We start from the raw sequence: 21,090 nt of genomic DNA, 5'->3' as shown, positions 1-21,090 counted from the left end.
CTCAGTGATATTAATGTTTATGTTAATTAGATCACACCAACAAATGATTACATTTCCAGACAGGGTTATTGTAAGCCACTGTAGCCACTAGCTTATTTTGCCCAGTGAATGCAATTTAGAACAGATGTAATTGTATGAATGCATTGTAATTGCATGAGGAAACAACAATACCATTATGAATATACAATCTCTGTGAACATGATGTGTGTTGTGTGTGTGCAATATGAGGTAGAGGAAGAGCGATTGTGCCACCCGCTCTTTTCATTTGCAAACATCAGGTTACTCCCGTGTTTTTTGTAGGAGTTTCTGTCGTACATGGAGTCACATCGACAGAGAGGCCACAGCATGTTCGAGAATATGAGGACAGACCACTTACAGGTTTGACAGAAATGTTACCATTAATATGCTGAAATAAATGTTATTAAAAAGCCAAAATTGCATATATAATAATTTGGGCTGCAACTAAATATTATTTCCAGTGTTTTTTGATCTGTCACTGTTGTTTGGTCTATAAAATGTCAGAAAAATATAAAATGTCTTCAAATGTCTTGTTTTGTCCACAACTCAAAGATATTCAGTTTACTGTCACAGAATATATTCACATTTAAGAAGCTCGAATCAGAGAAATGTTTATTTTTTCATAAAAATTACTCAAAAATGGTTGACGATTATTTTAGTATTAGGCAACTAAACAGATAACTAATTTATCGTTGAAGCTCTAGTAATAATGTTTATGTCTGTCTAATGTATTCCCTCTATCCTGGGCCGATATCTGCACTCCAGTTACGAGCAAGTGAGTGGGAGCGAGTGAGCTCCACGTGGCTGCATGTGGAGGCCGAGCTGCTGAGGGAGAGAGCTGTGTTCGGCCCCGGCCCAGGTGTGCTGCTTAGCCGAAACTGGGTGCAAGACGCTGCTGAAGGGCCCAACCGGACCAGATCACGCATTCGCAGAAAGGCTCTGAGACGATCCAAGCGGGTAAGGCCTCCAGAGCAGGGTCCTGTTTAGTGTTCAGTCAGTACACATGCTAACCTTTAATGGTGTCATATGTTTTACATCAGGTGCTAGGGACGTTGTATATGGGTCTAAGGACTAGCCTGGCCGAAGAGAACAAAAATGGAGCAGAAAGTGACAAAGGTAAAGAAAAATGTTGCTTGTTGTTTTTTTTAAAATACGTGTACCAGAAATCGGATGTTGGATGTAAACTGAGTGAGAGCATTTTTTCCTTTGTAACAGAGCCGAAGATCCTGTGTGAAGTTGGAGCAGAGGCGAAAGAGGATGAAGAGGAGGCAGGACAGGATTGTGACCGCCTAACCTTCTTCCCTGTTCTGAATGAGACGCCTGCCGTCACCGAGGGTCCACTCGATCCCTCCACCCCCGAACCCTGCTCGAACACACAAGACTGCCCAGACATACGCACCATTCTGCAGGAGCTGCACCCTGGAGAGCAGGTACTTTAGCGCAGGAGGATGTGTTGGTATGCTGTGCTAAAAACAACATGCCTAAACACTACTCCTTCCTCACCATGCTAATATTCACAATCATAATTATCTGATGTAGACTAAGGGATTCCAATAGCCCAGCGCTGCTATCAGAATTTCATCTTTCCTCATTAGTGTAATGTTTTAATGTCGAGGCCCAGCTCAGCTCCTCTCATTCTTCCAGTGAGTTAGAAACCAGTGCACATGTTGACAGGGACTCTCATCGCTCCGGCAACCAGCCGCGGCTTTTAATGTTTCTGACAGAAGTATTAATAAAAACAGTAGGAGGTGATGCAAGCTGTCTTACATCCGCTTAGTAAGTGTGTGATGTGTGCAAGTGCGTCCTGTTGTCTTGCAGTGGTTCAGTGTGAGAGTCCTGCTGAGCTTCCTGTCAAATGAACACAGTCATTAGCTCTGAAAAATGCACACACACACACGGGCTAGCACACACAGTAACACACAAAGGGAGATCCACTCATAATTAGCTTGCCAGCGCCAATAGTGTGATTATGACAGTAATGTGTGTGGGGAGAAATCAATGGTCTGACATTAGGCTCTCAGTCAATAAAAGTCCTCCTTTTCTCTCCTTCTTCCCATCATCAGCTAAATCACCCACAGACTGATAACGCGTATCTGTCCAGAGCACAGCCAGGAGATAAGGAAACAAGTTTATTGTTATTTAATCTTTGATAACAATAAATTTAACTAGTTTTTCTTCTGAAATCTAGTCATTGTTAGGAGCAGTAGGCCTGAGGCTAGTTTGTGTTCGACGATGGAAACGGCCGTTAAATCTCGCCATGATATAGCTCAATGTAACGATTGTGTGCCTGAGACTCACTCACCTTGACTCCTCTTAAACGCTTTCACATGACAGGTGATATTATCCATCATAGCGTGTCTCTATGTGTGCATTCAGACAAGAGGTTCTGATCACTTAGCAGGTTTCCTATTGTGTGGGTGGCAGTGATTAATTCTCCTAATAATGGTCAGGCAGGGCCTCCTCCTGCACCAAGCGTGTGACTCTGTATCTGGGGGTAGGGAGTCTGATTTGATTAGTATAAATTGTGAGGGGCCTGCGGGTATGTTGGGGCCCCATATGGTTTTTAGGCGCTGTGTCCCAGAGGGCCTGCAGAGGGGCCAACCCAGAGAGACAGCCAGGTGCACACACTCGCTGTGAAATGAGGGGAGACAATAGAATTAGCCGCACATTATCACAATGCAGTTAGCATTAGCTACAGCGAGAGCTGAAAGCGGCATGTGGGTCCACTTTGGCGCTGGATGAAAGACACAGTCACATGGCTGAAAGAGGGGGCCGGTCCTTCTCCTCCCCATCAATCAGCTCTGATAATGAAGTGTTCAACTGTGTCTTTTTAATAATGATTAAAATATGTGATTAAAATGATCAATCAAGTAAAGCCTGAAGTGCCTGCGTTGCTGCCATGTCATGTCCCGGGAGAGAAATGCGCTGATGTGTATGGTGCTCCTCACATGGGGCTTAATGTATCTCTCTCCTCTCTCTCTGTAGGTAAAGGCTAAGATGTGTGTAGTGATGGTAAGTGGCCTGAAAGTAACAGAGGGGGTGCTGCTGTTCGGGGAGGAGAGCCTGCTCTTGTGTGAGGGATTCACTCTCAGTCCTGCTGGAGACGTTTGTTGCAGGCAGCACCACCCCAGCAGGTACAGCTATGTGTGCAGTTACAGCAAAACATGTAATGAGCATTGTTAGCTTCTCAGTTGTCTCAATCAGTCATCTTTTGTCCTTTGTGTCCCTTTCTTCTTCTACCAGTGTGAGGGATTCCTTTATTTCCACCATGCTGAGTAAAGAGCTGCCTTCAGCCAGGTGCAGACGCTGGCTCTACGAGGATATCAAGGAAGCCCGCTTCATGCGTTTCCTCTTAGAGGTCAGACATGCAAATGCTAATTTTAACCCAAATTTCTTGAATTAACAAGGATCTTTAAATAATATGATATGTTCAGATTAGATGATAAGGTTTGCCTTCAAAGGGGCTCGATGTAACAATTTGTAGCAATTTACATGTATTAATCACTTTTTTATTGGTTATATGTGAGCGGATTGTAATGCAGTGTGCAAAATTAGACCTTCCCCATATCTCTCGGTTACTTATATTAGCCTTTGGACGATTTGTTAAAGTTGTTTAATGTTGCTGGACTGTATTGTGATTTTATGCTTGTTCTAGTGCCTCTCTCTGCTCCGCTAACAGAGAGCAACAGTAGTTAACGTTAGTCTAGAAGTCCACAAACAAAACAAACAACCAGCTTCCAGCACAACACAGAAGTTCCTCAGAGCCCCATTAGAGAAATCAAATCTATGCATTGTACTTGCTCTTGCAGTTGAATTGCATTGTTGTTTATGCATGTTAATTCTAGGTTTATAAGGACTTGACACAAATGTTATTGCAGCTCAGTCACTTAGTTTAAGTTGTAAGAGCTGCTATGCCTCTCTGTTACTATCAGGACAGTGCCATCGAGGTCTTCATGAAAAACGGACATTCAGCCTTCCTGGTCTTCCTGAATAGAGACCATGTCTCTGCATATAAAAGGTACCATATTTACATAGACTGGATGGTAAAAAAAAATATATTTTCAGCATTCTAACTCTGATCCTTTTTCTTTCCTCTCTCTGTCTCCCTGCAGGTTGTGCACAGTAGTGTCAGCATTAAAAGGTAGAGGGGTTGCTGAGGTCATTGCTAATGCCAGGTAAGTGTCAGTCATCCAACAGCAGTATTTCAAGACAGTTAGATGTAATCGCGTATTTATTACATCAGTTGAAGTGGAAAATACATCAAAAACAGTCGTGTGACATATAGCAAGATAGTATGCAAATATTATCATGTAAATATTCTTAAAATTTTCAGGGAGTTAAGATTCCATCAGCAGCATTTGATTGGCCCTGGCTTTCTTTTTCTCCACACATCTTGATTGACTTTAGCCACTGAGTTTGGCACCATCAGTCCCGCATAAGTCCTCATCCTTTTGTCCTCAAACATGTCACCTCCTCCTCCTCCTCCTCCTCCTCTCGTAAGCCTCTCCCTCTGCTGTTTACATCTCTTAAGGCATGCCTTACACAGACTGCTCTCATGGACCAGGTACACACCCTCCTCTGGTTCTGACTTTTCCTTCATCCCCTCACCATCCTCCTGAGCATATGATAGAGGATTTCGCTTCACGTTTACCTTAGTTAGGTTGCATAGGACTGCCACAAACTCTGGCAACTTGATGAAGAGGTTATCAAACAGGCCTAACTCTTGGAGGCCACTGAGAGCCGCTATTGTTGGAGGCAGGCTGTCCAGCTGGTTCATCCCCAGATTGAGACTCTTCAGGCTGGTGAGAAAACCCAATGAGAAGGGTAAACCTGCAGAGGTTAGGCAGTTGTTAGAGAGGTTGAGGTGGGTCAGTCCCACCAGGTTACCAATAGACTCGGGCACAGACTCCAGTCTGTTGCTGTGTAGATCCAGCCATCTGAGCGACGAGAAGTTCCCGATGTTGTCTGGGAGCTTCTGTATCAGGTTGCGGCTCAGGTCCAGCTCGTCAACATTGGTCAGTTTGAGGAGACACTTTGGGAAGATTGTTATACCCATGTTGCTAAGGGTGAGTCTGCGCCGTCCATCTTGGGTCATCCGTATTGCCTTTTTGGCACTCTTGAGGGTCACTTTTGTCCCTTTGACTCCCTTCCTTTTGGGCATGGTACTGCAACACAAAGAATTACTGAACAGGTCAGCTTTAAATTTAGCTTTGGTGATAGTTGCCCCCAAGAGGCTGATTTACCATAATTTATCTAATCTACACCACCACACAGTACTATAGCAAATAAATGTGTTGTGTGTATGTTTACGTTTGAGTGTGTGTGTGTGTGTGTGTGTGTGTGTGTGTGTGTGTGTGTAAGGCTGATGTGATTTATTCAGATACAAGGGCTTATGTATGGCCTGAGGGCATCAGGGAAAGCATGCTCTCTGAGGTGTGAGAGCTTGAGCGGTGTATGTGTGTGTGTGTGTGTGTGTGTGTGTGTGTGTGTGTCAGTGAGTGTGCACGTGTGTGTGTGTCACAGTGTTATGTCTGCAGTAGTGCATGCTCACCCAGTGTTGCCCATGGGGGTATTTAAGAGCACGACTCTCTAATTAAGGCTAATGCAGGGGAACAATAGGAGAGAGGCGACACTGGGTAATACAGCAAAAACAAATGAGTGCTGATGCTCCCTCACCATTCAACTGATTGAGCTGTTTTGGCTCTTTTCAGGCAAGGATCGTGTGTATGCGTGTGCATGAAATATTCACATGTAAGTGTGGTGACAGACGCGCATGTACTGTACTACGGTATGTATGCGCGTGCACAAAGAGTCAAATCAGGACTTTGATAAATGATAGTTGGAGAGTGTTGGGAGTGTGATGAGGGCTTCACTCCTCTCCCCTTCCTGTCTAAAAGAGCAAGGTGTGTGTCTGTTTGTGTCTGTGTTACACCCCAAGGCCCTCTCTCGCCTCATTCATCATCCTCAGGATGAGAGAGGTTATCCACTGGTGCTTGTTCCTATTATAACCTCCTATAGAAAACTATTGCATGAAATTATTGCCTGCAATTAGATAACACATACTGGGCCAAATGCAATGATTGATTTAGTGTAGTTTTACAAAATAATTTGGTCAGGAGTTATTGGGCGAGGCAAGGCGAGGAGGTATTAGAAACTTGATACGCTTGAAAGTAGCCTCTCGATCTCTAAACCCATGCATCCTTATTTATTCATCAAATGGTATCCTACTGTTTGTTATTCTACACTGATGCCAATGTTTAAAATAACAATTTGGCCAATAAGTGATGCCGATAAAGATGTTTTTTTTATGCTTGTTTATTTTGTTTTGTTGTCATTTATTCCCTCTTTTGTGACAGGGTAACAAAGAAACCTTCAGTCTAAATAAATAACTGAACTGTTTTAAAGTCATTCAGCTCTGCGTTAGGGCACAAAAGCACAAATGCAATCACACCAATTTATGAAACAACCTTTAATAAATATTTTTTAAAAACTAGATTGCTATATAACTACGTACTCTATAATTTAATTTTTTACTACTTACATTCCCTTACCGACTGATGGCAGGGGTGTCACTCATAAATGTGCCAGAGCAAAATTGATGTGACCCAAGGGATAAAAATCGGCCCCTGCCATCGCTGAATGCCATCTTATTTGCTAACAGGCCGACAAAAGTCAGCAAGGCATTACTGATTTTCAGTCGGTATTCTTAATTTTTACTAAAAAATTGTATCTTAATTTTCATAAATGAGGATATTTACTCACCATATTTTATCTTCTTTTTCTCTGAGTTGACGTTAATCAAGTGATGAGATTGTGTTCAGAAACATGCCAGCAGCAGCTTCAGCTCCTGTGAACCGGCCAGTCAGCTCGAAGCTTCTCACCTATGTGCCAAAAAACACTCCATTACTGTAGTCCTGATGTTATAGCACAGGAAGAAAAAACTACATTTCCAATTTGGTCAGCTTATAGAAGTTGAAGCAAGAATACCTGGTAGTTGTATCTCACAAAATGTGGCGTTAAAGTCGGGAGGAAAAGATCAGGAATGCACCGTTTGTGTAGATCAACATTTCTCTTGCCTCCCGACACCAAACAGGGAAAGTCAAGGTTCTTCTTGTTTAATAGCGTTACTTAGCAACTGGGGTGCTTGGCGCCAGGACTTTATTGCCATGTTACTGGCCACAGAGGGAAAAGAGATTTCAGAAGCAGTTTACTGCTTTCCTCATTTAGATTACACTAGTTTAGATATGGGGTCCATGAGTGAAATACTGATGAAATGTTCAGCAGCATTGTCATTTAGTGTTGTTGTTATGATTAGCCTGACACGCATAAAAACAAGGTATTTTGATTGAGCAGTTTGTTTAAGAGCAACTTTACAAGTGTGCCCGTCTATCTGAGTGAATGCTTATTAAAGGATCACCTTACAGCACTCCTTGGACACACACCTAACCAAATGAAAAACACAGCTGGGGAAGAAGCTGTTTGTCTTAGCTGTGAAGCAGGAGACCTTTTCATTTTTCTTCTGTGACAGAAATGCAAAAGAAAGATATTCTTCCTGTTTGACTAGTAATCATTAACCTCTGCGTGTCATTGAAAAAATCCCTGCACAAGGAATATATTACTTCCTCTTTTCAATAGCTCACTTGCTGATTGAGCCTGGTCAGTTACAGTGTTACCTAAAGTATATTTCCTCACAAACTTCAGATGGCTCCATTTGCCACATCCTCCACGTCTCTCCTCACTATTTATGCTACCTACTGTAGCTCACCTCAGTCCCATAACTGCTCCTACAGCTGTGTACACACGATTTGTATTTCACTCACTCACCTCCAGTCTGCTGCTCCACAACTCTGCTGCTGCTGTGTTTCATTTTAACAGCTGGTTGCCAGGCAACAGAGCAAGCAAAAAAAACTTTGTGTTGATAGGCACTGCTCAGTGATCAGCTAATTCAAGGTGTTTGTCTTTTTTTATTGTGTTTTAGGAAGACTCCTGTGGTTGAAAAGACAGCCCTTGTTAAGTGGCAGGTAATTCAGTAAACAAAGCACTTCATCCTTTTTGTTTTGTTAGAGTTGGTTGTGTTTACACAGTATAAGTACTCACATCATTTACTTCAATAAAGGTACTGATTCCACACTGTGAACACATTCCACTACAAGTACAAGCCCTGAATTCAGAGCATTACTGTAGAAAAAATTATGTGTATGTAATTATGTGTATAAAAAGTACTCACTGACAGTGTTTTACTGTTATAGATGATGTTTTTGGAATGATATTGCTGCTGTGCTCCGCATATTGCTTATATGTGTTGCATGTTACATTTTACTGCCATTGATGTTTAAGGTTGAGCTCATTTTAACTACTTTACATACCATTAACTAATTTAATCTACAGCAATGCATCATATCATATAAGATCATCATGTTTGTAGTGTTGCTATCCAGTGAGAACCACGTATTTCTAAAAAGTCATGAAAAATTGTAATAACTCACGCCATCAGACAAATTGAGCATAGTAAAAGGTACAATATTTGTAGTGATGTACAGTACTTAGATACTTTCCATGACTGTGCTTACAGATAAATTTGTTACTCCTCAGACATCAGTGGACTGCCAAAAAAAGCTGCCAGTAGATTTGACATAAATAATAAATAAGTTCCACTTTTGTTTATAACTATCCCTTTGTGTTGTAAAGTGGATTCATATTACTTTTGTCTTTCCTCCAGAGAGGGGAAATGAGTAACTTTGAGTACTTGATGCATCTGAACACCATTGCTGGAAGGACGTACAATGACCTGATGCAGTATCCAATCTTCCCCTGGGTCCTCGCTGACTACCAGTCAGAGGTAAGACCACACACAGTGACATCTTTGTCTTGAAAATTCATATTGTAGGGAACTAAGGTAATGAAAGTGTTATGGGTTTGATTTATCTCTGTCCTTGATAGACTCTCAATCTGTCGAATCCTGCAACTTTCCGTGACCTGTCCAAGCCAATGGGAGCTCAGACAGAGAAAAGGAGACAGATGTTCATACAGAGATATGAGGAGGTAGAGAATATTGAGGTGGAAGGTATGTAGTCAGCTCATCTCATTCTTCTTTTCTTTTGCTTTTCACTGTACTTTTTATTCATCACACTTTCACTCTGTAGGAGATTTGTCGGCACGATGCCACTACTGCACCCACTACTCCTCAGCCATCATCGTAGCCTCCTTCCTTGTCAGGATGGAGCCGTTTTCACACACTTTCCAGACACTGCAGGTGAGGCCTTTGACATTCTGTGGCTCTGTGCTCACATTGGGGAGATCAGGAAAATAACTGGGCTTGATTTGTTGGCTTACTGAGCCATTTCCACACACACAAAAATAAAACAAACAGATACAAAAAACCCTCAGTCAGTTTGTGCCCTAACATATATGCATCCGTCACATGCTGAAATATAACACCAATCAAACTGCAGAAGTCTCGACTCTCACACATAAGTATATAAATACAAAGCTACACACACACACAAACACATGTTACATAAATGATACATGTGAAAAATGTATCAAGGAATAATGTAGGTCAAATTCTGCATATAATCACCACTGATCACTGCAAGTTTTGTCTTAATTTTCTGAAGAAATTGAAGAAAGTTTCAGTGTTTCCACTGACCCAGAGATCAGTCTGTAAACCAATTGCTCTAGATGCCTGTTGACATTCATCACTTTGTCATGTTTTATTTTCAAACATAATCTGGCTAATAATACGACTCTAATATGAGCTATTTTCAGCACTCCAGATCCTGTTTCCATGATGTTTTTGGTGAAAGCAGATTATGGCAAGATTTCAATATATATGCAAATAATTACAGAAAGCATCTAAAAGAAGCCAATGCAAATAGTCACATGTTACCAATTTACAATACAACATCCAATTGATTATAATGAAAAGGCATGCATATTTGATAGTCGGAATAAAGCAATAAAGATGTTAGTCTGGTGAATTACAGTGCCTTTTTGTCTTCTGAAGCACATAACGGGTGTGTAGTAATATCCATAACTGGATTTACATCTCTAACCGAGTTTACCAGTATATATGCTATTTTCATTCATTGAGGTAATTGTTTTACTCTAAATTACATTCTCTCTCATGAGATTTCCATCATAGATTATGGAATTTTACAGAAAGATGAAAAGCTTCCTTCAAATAGTAGCAGAGATTTCCTGCTTACATAATACAATGAAGAAAATAAAATATGGTTCACTACACTGAATCAGGCAGACTTCTTTTATTAACATGCCTGTTGCAAAGTTTGGCTCAACAGTGCGCTGGGCGTCTGACAGTGTTGTGCCTCGTCTCCCTACAGGGAGGGTTTGATATCCCAGAGCGGATGTTTTTCAGTGTAAAGAAGGAGTGGGAGTCAGCCTCCAGAGACAACATGGGGGACGTCAGAGAGCTGATCCCAGAGTTCTTCTACCTGCCTGACTTCCTGCTCAACTCTAACCACATCCAGCTGGGTGAGGCACAGAAATCCTCCTCTGTGTATCTAAATGAATTACAGAAATTGTGAATTTCCTTAAGATATTTGCCTTGTTGGACCTTTGTTTTTTATCTGCTCAGACGATTAGGGTTGTGTTATTCCATACTTTTCATATTGTAAACAAAACGCAGGAAGGCCCAAACCAACAATGTTTCAGTCTGCCTCTCAGTACCTTCCCTGCCCTGTCTGTGGCTCTCATCAAGCCCATTTGTTTCTAGAAGATCTTTAAAGGCATACTCTGCAGGATTTAAAGATGCAATATGTAAGAATTGGCCACTTGTTGAATTTATACTCCAAACAGATGAGATATCACCAGAGTAACTGCTTACTGCTACTATCTGCATTCTGTACTTCCAAGCCAACTGCCGTGCAGCTAGTCAGACTACTGGGGGAGTCTTTGTGGTTACACCATTAACACTGGAGCTTTAGCCCACCGGGAGAAAGAGGTTTTCAGGTCCAGGGCTAGCAGGTTAGCGTACTAACTTCATTTGATATCTCTGCAGCCTCTCTACTTTTTAAAGTAAAATATATGCAAATTGTGAAGATATGTACATATAGATACATCTTACTATTGGAATAATGCGCCTTTTAAATAGTGGGAAAAATACTACATTGACTCTAGGTTTTTGTTGGTCTGTGGTGCAGTCACTTTCTGTTGCTGAATAGCATTGCACCAGCAATGCGCCTGACCACACCCTCATTTTAAGACCTATATTCCCATAGGCTCAGAAGGGTAAAAGTGCATTTGCTACTTACACAACGTGGACGCTGAGCATGAAAATGACAACTGCACTGGTCAGAAACTAGCAATGACGCTTGGCGCCGGGCATATGATAGGCCTATTGTGTTTATCCTTGCAGCAAGAGTGCATTTCCCTCCTCTATAAATCATTTTGGGGAAAAAAAATGCACCTGCATTGTTTACATCGGCCGGTCGTCTTCTTCTTCTCTGCTTTTTGCTTTTGCATCACCACATGTCTCGCCTCGTTAACATGTCACTATGTAACTGTCACACAGTGGAATCGTGTGAAGCTGTCAGCAGGTTAGATTGCGTTACTCAGGTGCTAATGCACATACATGTGTGTCCTCGTGCATGTGCTATTTGAACACACAAATGGCACACAAACAAAATGGGGAGCCACACAACAAAGGATTGCTCCATGGTGCCACCACTGGCAAAAAAAACTCCTTTAAAAGATGACACACAGTGATGTGATGCATGCTGAATGAATTGTATATCCATGTCTCTATAGGCTGTATGGAGGATGGTACCACTTTGGGAGATGTGGAGCTGCCTCCATGGGCGAAAGGTGACCCCCAGGAGTTCATTAGAGTCCATCGAGAGGTCAGTGACCCCCGACCTCACCAGGCCTATCTGTTTTGATTGGCCAATCCAGCCTGTTACATACTGGGACTGTTCCCATTAGACTTAATCATGTTTGCCAATACTAGCTGATGTATGGACACAGAAGATGCACTGTTTTAGTCCAAAACAAACATCTTCAGTAATAGCCGCACTGTAATAGTGTTGGATGCAGTCTTCATTCTTTCTACCAGAGTATAAGAGACGATTCTTATTCACAACAGCCATTTGTAAGATTCTCTAAAGGCCATTTCTCTCATTGAGTTGGTTCTTTCTTTTAGTGCTGACTATTTTCAATGGCCGTTTGTTTTTCTTATTAAGAAAGAGAAAAGGCATGTATCTGAAGTTTGAAGGACAACAAGCCTATTTAACACTATTCAGGGCAGCACAAGACTCTCTTTTCATAATGCCATTATTTCTTTCAGATGTTTATGAGATGCATATTCTCGCTCTTTTCTCAGCTCTGTCCCTGTGTGTGGTTATTGTATATCTCTGTTCTTTTTCCTCCCTCTTGGTCTGATATCTTCAGTTTGACCCTCCCTTTTTCCATTCCTGGGGCATCTAAGATGGTTATCACTCTGTAATCTACTGAACTACTCATATTGCCTACCATTCTCATAAAATTAGTGACTTTGGAAGATTGTTTTTTTCTTCCATATACAAATTAACTCAGGACAATATATCCTTGTTACGGTGTTTTTGCCTCTGTTTTCTGATTTTCCAGGATGGGTTTATTAAGATTGGGTGCAAGGATACTCATGTTGGTCATAATGCCCACTTTTCCTTATTAACTCCTCAAAACCAATCTCTGGATAATTCTACCCAAATCATTCTTTAATTCAAACATGAACATATGCTCATACCACAGCTGTGCGGCTTCCTGCTGTTCGAGACTTCTAATTGACTTTTGGAAGAAATCATACAGTACCTGAATAATTTGATTGGTTGTGCATCCTCAAAGAAGTTTTCTTGTGTTTTTAAACTCTCATATTAACAGTTTGACTGATGGTATTGTTCTCGCTGTAATAACAATGAGCACTGCACACCGCTGTATTTTAACACCGCACAGTGCATGTATAGTAGTTTGTAATATTACTTTACCAGGTGGTCTTAGTTTGTCTAACAATATCCTGCACTGTTTCCCTTAGGCCTTGGAAAGTGACTATGTGAGTGCCCACCTCCACCTGTGGATCGACCTGATTTTTGGGTACCGGCAACAAGGCCCTGCTGCTGTAGAGAGTGTGAACACGTTCCACCCTTACTTCTATGCTCAGAGAGGCCGGCAGAATGCTAAGGACCCCGTCATCAAGAGCACAATCTTGGGATACGTCAGCAACTTCGGCCAGGTTCCCAAACAGGTAAAAAGAATAAGCTAAGTGGGCTACTTTCTGCACCAGGTGATCATATCCTTTTTAAAAATTATCCTGTCTTTCAAATAGCTCTTCCCCAAGCCACATCCACCTCGCAGTGGCTCTAAGAAAGAGGGATCATCATCGGCTCATCCAACTCCATTTTTCTTCAAACTGGACAAACTGAAGACCTCTGTGCAGCCACTCAGAGGTTTGACATTTTGTGAAATAGGCTTTTTCCCTTGCTTGCCGAAGGTTAGATTAAAAGATCGATATCACTCTCATGTCTGTGCGCTAAATGTGAAGCTACAGCCTGCGACCAATTAGCAGAGCGTAGGACAAAGACTTGAAACAGGCGGACACAGCTAGCCTAGCTCTCTCCAAAGGTAAAACAAAAGATCTGGCTACCAGCACCTCTATCTGAGAAATAACATCTTACTGAGGGAGCTTTAGAGGAGCTGGTTGAGACATTTTATAAGCTTTGGACCAGGGTTGATCCAATGCTGATACCAGTATCGGGAATGCCTCAGCCATCAGCCAGTACACAAGTTTTTGCACATGATCTGATGCTATGTAATTTTTCTTTCTTCCGGGACCCTGCTTCTTCCCAGCAGCGTCCTGTACACATCAGTGCAACTTAACAGATTTTTTATTGCTCAGTAGTAGCCAATATCCAAAATGGCAAGCAACTTGTGTAACTTGAAGCACATCCATAACTTAACGTTCATACAGGGGTAGTAGTGTGCAGCTATAAAACAACTATAAAAAAATGTTAAAAAAAATGTTTTATGCATTGGTGTCGGATCCTTCCTCAGTATCGGTCTATCACAAAGTTCAGGTATCAGAGTCAGTATCAGGAAGGAAATATGGTATTGGTGCATCTCTACTTTGAACAGAGCCAAGCTAGCTGTTCCACCTGCTTTCAGTCCTTATGCTAAACTAAGCTAACCGATTGCTGACTAGTGGCTCCATATTTTGCATAATCCCAGCTAAAATGTCTATTCCCTTACATGGAAGTATAAAATCAAGCAAATCATAATATAGCCTCATAAACAACATATTTCCAAACAACTGAATCGTTGTTGATATTTTCTGCTGAGTAAACTAAATTCAATCAATTCGATTCATCTGCATTTGACACCATTTTATATTGTTCCTCCTTTATTTTATCTCACACCTTTTGATGTCAATTATTATATATAAGATGTTCCCAGGTCTCAAGGGTTTCTTTGAAATGGAGCGAGAGCGTCCATAGATTAATTTACACTATGGAAGGGTGGAAGGAGCTATCTGTTAGAGCTACAATATGGAGATGATTCTTCCGCTGAGCCCTACTTAATAATCTGAATATCCCTACAGGCCCACTGAGGGAGAGGAGATGAATCTGCGAATGCTCAGGGAGAGATTCCTGCAAATTACATTTCATATTAAATCTTAGAGTGTCTGATCTGATCAATAAGCAGATAGAGATGAATAGGAGGAGGAACGCTAAGACTAATGCAGATACAACTTCTTTCCGGGGATTTTAGAAGCAGAACTGACGGTGGAATATAATGATTTCTGCCTGTTCCTGCATGAATAGGTCAATTACAGGCACAATTACAGCTTCTCTCTCGCTGCCCCACCCTCATACACACACACACACACACACACACACACACACACACACATACACACTGTCCAGGATGCAGGTGTCCCCCTAGGACAGAGCCTCAGCTTGCTGTAACCTGGGAATAGCTGTTTTAATTGCCCAGTCTACTATGGTCAATTTAATGAAATTCTTTACAAGTTTACTGAGACACCAAACTCTTTAATGTGATGTTTTTGAAGAGCTATTATCTTTATCTGGCCAGGCAAGTTTATTCAGGTACACAAAAGGCAGATTGAGGTCACTTTATCCAACTTTTTGTGGGTGCAGATGTGTGAAGAGACGATTTTAATAAAAACACACTCTTACTTTGTTCCACAACTTCTTCCTGATGGTGCCCCTCTTCCACTAACAATGTCAACATTTCTGCAGAGCTGCAGAGAGGCCCAGTGGGTCAGATGCTGTGTCTGGAAAAAGAGGTTGTGGTCCTGCAGAGAAACAGACTCCTCCTGTCGCCTCTGTCGGGCTGCTTCTTCAGCTGGGGCTTCCCTGACAACAGCTGTGCCTTTGGAAACAATTCCACAGAAAAGGTATGTATGTACGTTTGTGGTGTGATGATGTGGATCCAACCTTGCACAGTGAAGTTGTGTTCTTTGACAAACAAGACAAGACTTTTTCTCACATATGTGACTTGAATCACAAAGTATATTATAATGTTATATACTTGGGAGGCCTAATATGCACATTTATTGAAACTGAATTTTACCCAGTTTAATCACATACATATGAAGCATCTCACTGGGTCTTGATCAAGCCGAACACACCATCAGCTAATCCGAATCATCTGACTTCTATTATCACTGGTCACGCTCAATCAAAACAGTGGAGTGATCTTTATGATCTGCCAAACTCTCACTCTCTTCATAGCACTACATTCTGCTGTGTTAACTGTGTCGACAAATTTCTTGACAACTATTTGAATACTTGTACATATTTATCATACCTGGCAATGCACTCTGCGTATCTGATATCTCAGCGATATCTTAGTTCCTGCTTTATAGGGCCTTTGAAGGGTTTACAACACTCCACATATAAAAAATGCTGCACGACACTTTGGAGAACAAAAAGTTATAAGATAAATAATAATGTAGAATTAATACAAAGATTTTTTTTACCAGTTAGATGAAAAAATCATCTATTTAAAAATAGGTTTTTAAATACCATCCAGTCCCTTCACTACATCATAAATGTAATACATACAGTACATACATGATCACAGATTAATTTACTTATGTATGTCTTTAAGGTCTTTGCTGTGTGTGAGAGTTTGTGTAACTGGGGGGAGATGTTGTGTGCCGCCTGTCCGAACCCGACGACCATCGTCACTGCAGGGACCAGCACTGTGGTGTGTGTGTGGGACATATCAGTCAACAAGGACAAACTCACTCACATGAAACTCAGACAGGTTGGTTGGTTTGCTTGCTTGTCTGTTTGAGATTTATCTTTCAGAATGCATTTTCATTCACACAAACACTAACCCGGTTTTTCTTCACAGCCGTTATACGGTCACACAGATTCAGTGACGTGCCTGGCTGTGTCTGAGGTCCACAGTCTTATTGTAAGTGGCTCCTGTGACCTCACCTGTATCCTGTGGGACATGGAGGAACTCAGCTACGTCACCCAGTTAGCAGGACACACTACCAGCATCTCTGCACTAGCTATCAATGACCTCACTGTAAGTCCACCTTCTTGATCTCTTTGTGTGATAATTCTCGACTGACTCTTCTCTCAAAATCTCTCTTTCTTCTGTTCTTTGTAATTTTTCTCACTGTTGCCATGTTTTTGCCCTTCAGTCTGCACACAGTGTGAGGAAAAGATAATTCTCACTGCTGACAGCATGCATATCCTCTTTGCGTGTGTTTTGCTTTTTTGGGCTTCTCTTTGTGTACCTTTGCGCACATGGGCTTCAACACCATATTACTCTGTAATCCAAGGGTGAGATTGCGTCCTGTGCGGGACCTCAGCTCTACCTGTGGACCATGAAGGGCCAGCTGCTGACCTGCACTGACACTTCCTGCGGGCCTCAGCCAGACATCCTGTGTGTCAGCTTCACACAGCGACACGAGTGGGACGCCAAGAACGTCGTCGTCACTGGCTGTGCAGATGGCATCATACGGGTGAGTTTTTTTTTTTATGTAAGTGTATAATAATATGATTGTTACTGTGTGTACAGGAACGGCTGGGCCCCTGAAAAGGTCCAGTGAATGGGCCATCCCATAATGTGCTTTACTCTTTCCTACATAAACACATGCGGAACGTCCTAGCTAGCAATGTTAGCTGTTAGCCTTCTGACTATTGTTTGCCTCTGCAGCCTGGCTGGGAGAAGCTTGCTGAGCTGAATCAACATTACATTACATGACAAAGGGGGTCTTCAATATGAAACAGGCGACACTTTACTAAAGCAACAACAATTTACATTTTATTTTTATTTTTGTTGTTTTAATAAGTAATGGTGAGTATTTTTTGTTCAAAATCTAATTTGGTTATATTTGCTTAAATTAGGATAATTATTGGAGGGCCCTCCCATAGTGTCAGGGCCCCAAAGAGCTTTCCCCTTTCCCCCCTTATGGGCGGCCCTGTGTGTGTGTATGAGAGACACCATCTTTAAAGTCACTGTCTGGCAGCTCTCTGCAGGACTAATAGATCCGTGGGAGAGGTTGCTTTGTTTTTATACAGTATTCCAATGTAACAGTCATTACTTTGGTATTAGCCTCGCAGCAGCTTGGATGTCCATCAAGGTATTAATAACAGCATATGGGTTATGTGTGTGACTGCATATAAGCATATGCTGCCTCTCTGCAATCAAAGCTGCAAACTCTAAATTAGGCTTCACTCGGGAGGGGTGCCCGTGCCACATGCACAACACACACACAAGCATGGTATTATTACTTTATTATTACCTTGAGTTATGGGATGTGTGCGCGCGCTGGTGCGTATGCGAGTGTGTTTGTTATTATGTTGAATTACGTCTGATTTTGCTACTCGTTATGTGTCTCTCATACAGATATGGAAGACAGAGTACACCAGAACACAATTACCTGGCCCTCCAGAAGAGCCTGTGTCCCCAGGGCAAGACCGAACAGAGAGAGACGGTAATGTTACAGGCAGTAGGATGGGATATGCATATAGGTACTGTATTTATAACAACACAGATGATGGCTGCAGCTGACAGTTGTGAAACAGTGAGTCTGAGATGCGACTGCACAAATAGAAATGATTCTTGTGTTTTGTGTTTTCAAAAAGAAACCCTTTGCTATCTAATTAGATAAATCCTTAAGTGTGAGATGATTATTTTTAACCGCTCATCTCAGAGCTCAACAGCGAGGTTTCCAGATGAGAGCTTGTAATGCTTACCCCATCCCTCACTAGCATTAGGGCTAGCAGGAATTATGTTGTTATAAAGTTATTAAACATAGAGGCAGTAAACACTGATGAGTAATTCTGCTGACGTGTGTGTGCTTGTATAATTTAGAAAGCAATAATACCCAGATCCAATTTGGCATACGTTGGTTACAGCCTCGCGTCACCTCATAGGAGTATTATGCTTGGTAAATTACATTGAGACAAGTCTTTACGTAACACTGAAGCATTTATATTCAAGGGATTTTTCTCCCTTTATCAGCCTGCTGGCCATAGATACGCACTGTGTTCATGCACAATTTGATTTCCTTGTGAGGACCGCTGGGTCAGGGTCACAGACAGGGTGGACACCTGCCCTGTGATTCAGTAATAAAGGTGGTTTCTTCACGATGTATCCACAGAGAGCAGCTCATGCCAGGTGAAAGGCTGGGAGAGACATCTGGTGTTATGTCAGGAGCTGAACAGAAATCAGGCTGTGTCGCAACGCCGCTTCAGGAATAATCCAGCCATCACAGCGCTGGCCATGTCCAGGTACTGTAAACACTGCTCACAGCTGTGAGAGGAGTAATTTGCCTTAAAGTTAACGACTTAAACTACATTTAAAGGTCCAGTCTGTACTATTTAGGGGGGTTTAATTTTAGGAGAATGGAATGTATTATATTGATCATAATTGTTTTCATTAGTGTATAATCACCTGAAACTAAGAAATTCTGATTCTTTTGACCTGCTGATTCTCAAAACTATAATTGACAGAATACACAAACAAATGTATGTTCATAATAAAACATTGACTATTTAAATAGTAAAATTTTCTCCAAAACTACACCAGGTTACAGGACCTTCCCTCACTCTCACTTCTCTTCTTTAACATGTTTGTTTGTGTGTTTTTAACATTTTATTTCAGACTTTATATACTTGGCTTACAGAATAGAAACTGAATTCTGCCAAATCTGACCCCTATTGTATGTGTTTTATTGTTTTAAAACAGAGTACAACATCACACTCTTAACTTAAGCACACTCTCTCCTGTGTAGGACTCATGCTACTCTGTTGGCGGGCGATGCCTGGGGCAGAGTTTTCACTTGGACCTGTGAGTGAGAGGTTTTGAGAGGGTTTGAGCATAATCACACCTCTGGGCGCTATTTCTACACACCCTCTATCCTCTCAGAGAGGCTTTGACACAGGAAATCCATCAGTGTCTCAGGTCTGACACCAGCTAAACATTGATACACGCTGCAAGTCACTTCAGGTCTGTGTGTGCATTCAGGGAGAACCATGTTACAATATTTGGTACATTCAAGTCTCAGAAGAAATACAATGTTTTATCTCTTACATAGATATTTAATTATGTATGTTTCTTTGTAAATACTGAATTTCAACTATTAAAACTATTGAGTTATTTGCCTAAATCTTCTCTGTGGGTCTTCATAATTTTATCTGGAATGCATAAAGGTGCAAACGCTGCCTAACATTCCCCAGAACTGCTGGGTAAATTTTCATGAGGAATGTGATGGAAAAACACTTTCTTATCAACGATACTTAATTAACCCTTGCTACTCCATCAAATCTAACTAGGGGTTACAGCAGAAGTCTATGGTTGAACGAGAAAGCTTCAAGCTGAAACAGGAGGAACTGTGTGAGTGATGAACAAGAGTGTGCACGCTCGGCCAGTGTTCCCTGAGAAATCCAGCTTTTTAATAGTGCCGTAGAGCCTGAGCAGTCCATTTCTCACGAACTGCACATCAAGCATCCATTATCATAAAAAATGTGGTATGCACACGTCAGCGTTTTGTGCTGCGAGGATTTTAGTGTTTCGCTTTGTTAAACGTTTGTGGTATGGACAATTCAGGATGTTTAGTTAGTTGTAAATAGTTTCTAGTTTCTTTGTTGTTTTCACAATGTGTTTTTAATCTGCTTTGTAATGTGACATTTACGAGCATTTGATCGTTTGACTGCCTTTTCATTTGTTGTTCCATTATCCTTCACAAGTTTACGGTGGTCATGTCAAGTGTGCGTGTTGAGGATGATATAAAATGTGTTTGGGTGTTGTTGAGGTATTCTTTGTGCTTGTTTTGCGTGCTTTTTATGTGTGTGTGTTTATGGTTAACCATGAACAAATATGCCTTTTTAGCCACCAAACTCGAAGAGAGACAGTACGAAACCCTAAACACAGTTTGTAATTTCTGCTAGATGCCCCTCAATCAAAGCAATGAAGACAAAAGACATAGTTTGATGATGGTGTGAAGCAGCGTGGGAGTTGTTGTCTTCATTGTTTAACAACCGCCATTGCAGATAAAAAATCTGTCAGGCAGAAATGTTCACAGACGAGGTAATGTTTCAAAGTATTCTTCACGTTATGTTTAGTCATGTTCATCGACTTTTTCCTCACTCTCTGACGTATCATCTGAGTTTTTATTCGAGGTTAAAGCAGCAGGCGACCACATGAAATGCAGCATTACCTTGAATAAATTACAGATTTCTCTGGGTTTGAACATTTTTGGAAACTCTTGGAATAATGTGACTGCACAACTCAACAAAATATATATCAAATGTCTAGTCGTTTTTAGGTATTTTAATCCTGAAATGTTACATATAATGTCTTTAATCTTTTGAACAATGATTTTAATCTTTCAGCGGAAAAGTAAAATACTGACACACCTACATCGGTGCAATAAGAATCCATTTTAAGTGATGGTGGATTGTGGAGACATGTTCCCTCTCTCTGTCTGCCTTTCTTGCTTGCACTCTCATGCACACTCACCACTCCTCTCTATCATAAAGGAAGAGGTCTCTCTCTTTAACCTTTGTGTGTGTGGCTAATTGTGCTAAGTGGAGT

General features: G+C 41.4%; 2 protein-coding genes across 5 annotated transcripts in view; one reads left to right on the top strand and one right to left on the bottom strand.

The window, feature by feature from the left end:
• Nucleotides 1-20,281, top strand: part of wdfy4 (WDFY family member 4) — a 44,116-nt gene extending 23,835 nt beyond the window's left edge. For all 3 annotated transcript variants that reach the window (XM_084374689.1, XM_084374687.1, XM_084374688.1), the window contains 23 exons: nucleotides 301-378; nucleotides 784-975; nucleotides 1,059-1,134; nucleotides 1,234-1,448; nucleotides 3,004-3,152; nucleotides 3,262-3,376; nucleotides 3,951-4,036; nucleotides 4,131-4,193; nucleotides 7,997-8,039; nucleotides 8,738-8,857; nucleotides 8,959-9,082; nucleotides 9,162-9,271; nucleotides 10,362-10,512; nucleotides 11,788-11,879; nucleotides 13,046-13,255; nucleotides 13,337-13,457; nucleotides 15,267-15,424; nucleotides 16,141-16,299; nucleotides 16,390-16,569; nucleotides 16,829-17,011; nucleotides 17,899-17,986; nucleotides 18,656-18,785; nucleotides 19,289-20,281. In XM_084374689.1, coding sequence (XP_084230815.1) covers nucleotides 301-378; nucleotides 784-975; nucleotides 1,059-1,134; nucleotides 1,234-1,448; nucleotides 3,004-3,152; nucleotides 3,262-3,376; nucleotides 3,951-4,036; nucleotides 4,131-4,193; nucleotides 7,997-8,039; nucleotides 8,738-8,857; nucleotides 8,959-9,082; nucleotides 9,162-9,271; nucleotides 10,362-10,512; nucleotides 11,788-11,879; nucleotides 13,046-13,255; nucleotides 13,337-13,457; nucleotides 15,267-15,424; nucleotides 16,141-16,299; nucleotides 16,390-16,569; nucleotides 16,829-17,011; nucleotides 17,899-17,986; nucleotides 18,656-18,785; nucleotides 19,289-19,352 — 2,907 coding nt within the window. In that variant the 3' untranslated portion in view covers nucleotides 19,353-20,281. The remainder of the gene's footprint in view (nucleotides 1-300; nucleotides 379-783; nucleotides 976-1,058; nucleotides 1,135-1,233; nucleotides 1,449-3,003; nucleotides 3,153-3,261; nucleotides 3,377-3,950; nucleotides 4,037-4,130; nucleotides 4,194-7,996; nucleotides 8,040-8,737; nucleotides 8,858-8,958; nucleotides 9,083-9,161; nucleotides 9,272-10,361; nucleotides 10,513-11,787; nucleotides 11,880-13,045; nucleotides 13,256-13,336; nucleotides 13,458-15,266; nucleotides 15,425-16,140; nucleotides 16,300-16,389; nucleotides 16,570-16,828; nucleotides 17,012-17,898; nucleotides 17,987-18,655; nucleotides 18,786-19,288) is intronic.
• Nucleotides 4,232-7,916, bottom strand: lrrc18a (leucine rich repeat containing 18a). 2 transcript variants are annotated; one of them, XM_084374691.1, is made up of 3 exons: nucleotides 7,843-7,916; nucleotides 6,781-6,899; nucleotides 4,232-5,183 (listed from the first exon to the last, which is right to left on the bottom strand). In XM_084374691.1, the coding sequence occupies exon 3, from the start codon at nucleotides 5,177-5,179 to the stop codon at nucleotides 4,367-4,369; it is 813 nt and encodes a 270-aa protein (XP_084230817.1). In that variant the 5' UTR covers nucleotides 5,180-5,183; nucleotides 6,781-6,899; nucleotides 7,843-7,916; the 3' UTR covers nucleotides 4,232-4,366. The 2 variants fall into 2 exon arrangements, with proteins under 2 accessions (XP_084230817.1, XP_084230816.1); XM_084374690.1 differs by lacking the exon at nucleotides 7,843-7,916 and adding an exon at nucleotides 7,006-7,180.
• Nucleotides 20,282-21,090: the final 809 nt, after the last annotated feature.

This window comes from Pagrus pagrus, assembly GCF_965226575.1.
Source record: "Pagrus pagrus genome assembly, chromosome: 15".
NCBI classification, from domain to species: domain Eukaryota; kingdom Metazoa; phylum Chordata; class Actinopteri; order Spariformes; family Sparidae; genus Pagrus; species Pagrus pagrus.
The sequence above is the reverse complement of the archived record's forward strand: the minus strand, read 5'-3'. Positions and strand labels throughout refer to the sequence as shown.

Bases quoted from the DNA above. Each gene is read 5' to 3' on its own strand.
- lrrc18a (XM_084374691.1), bottom strand. From the start codon at position 5,179: ATGCCCAAAAGGAAGGGAGTCAAAGGGACAAAAGTGACCCTCAAGAGT.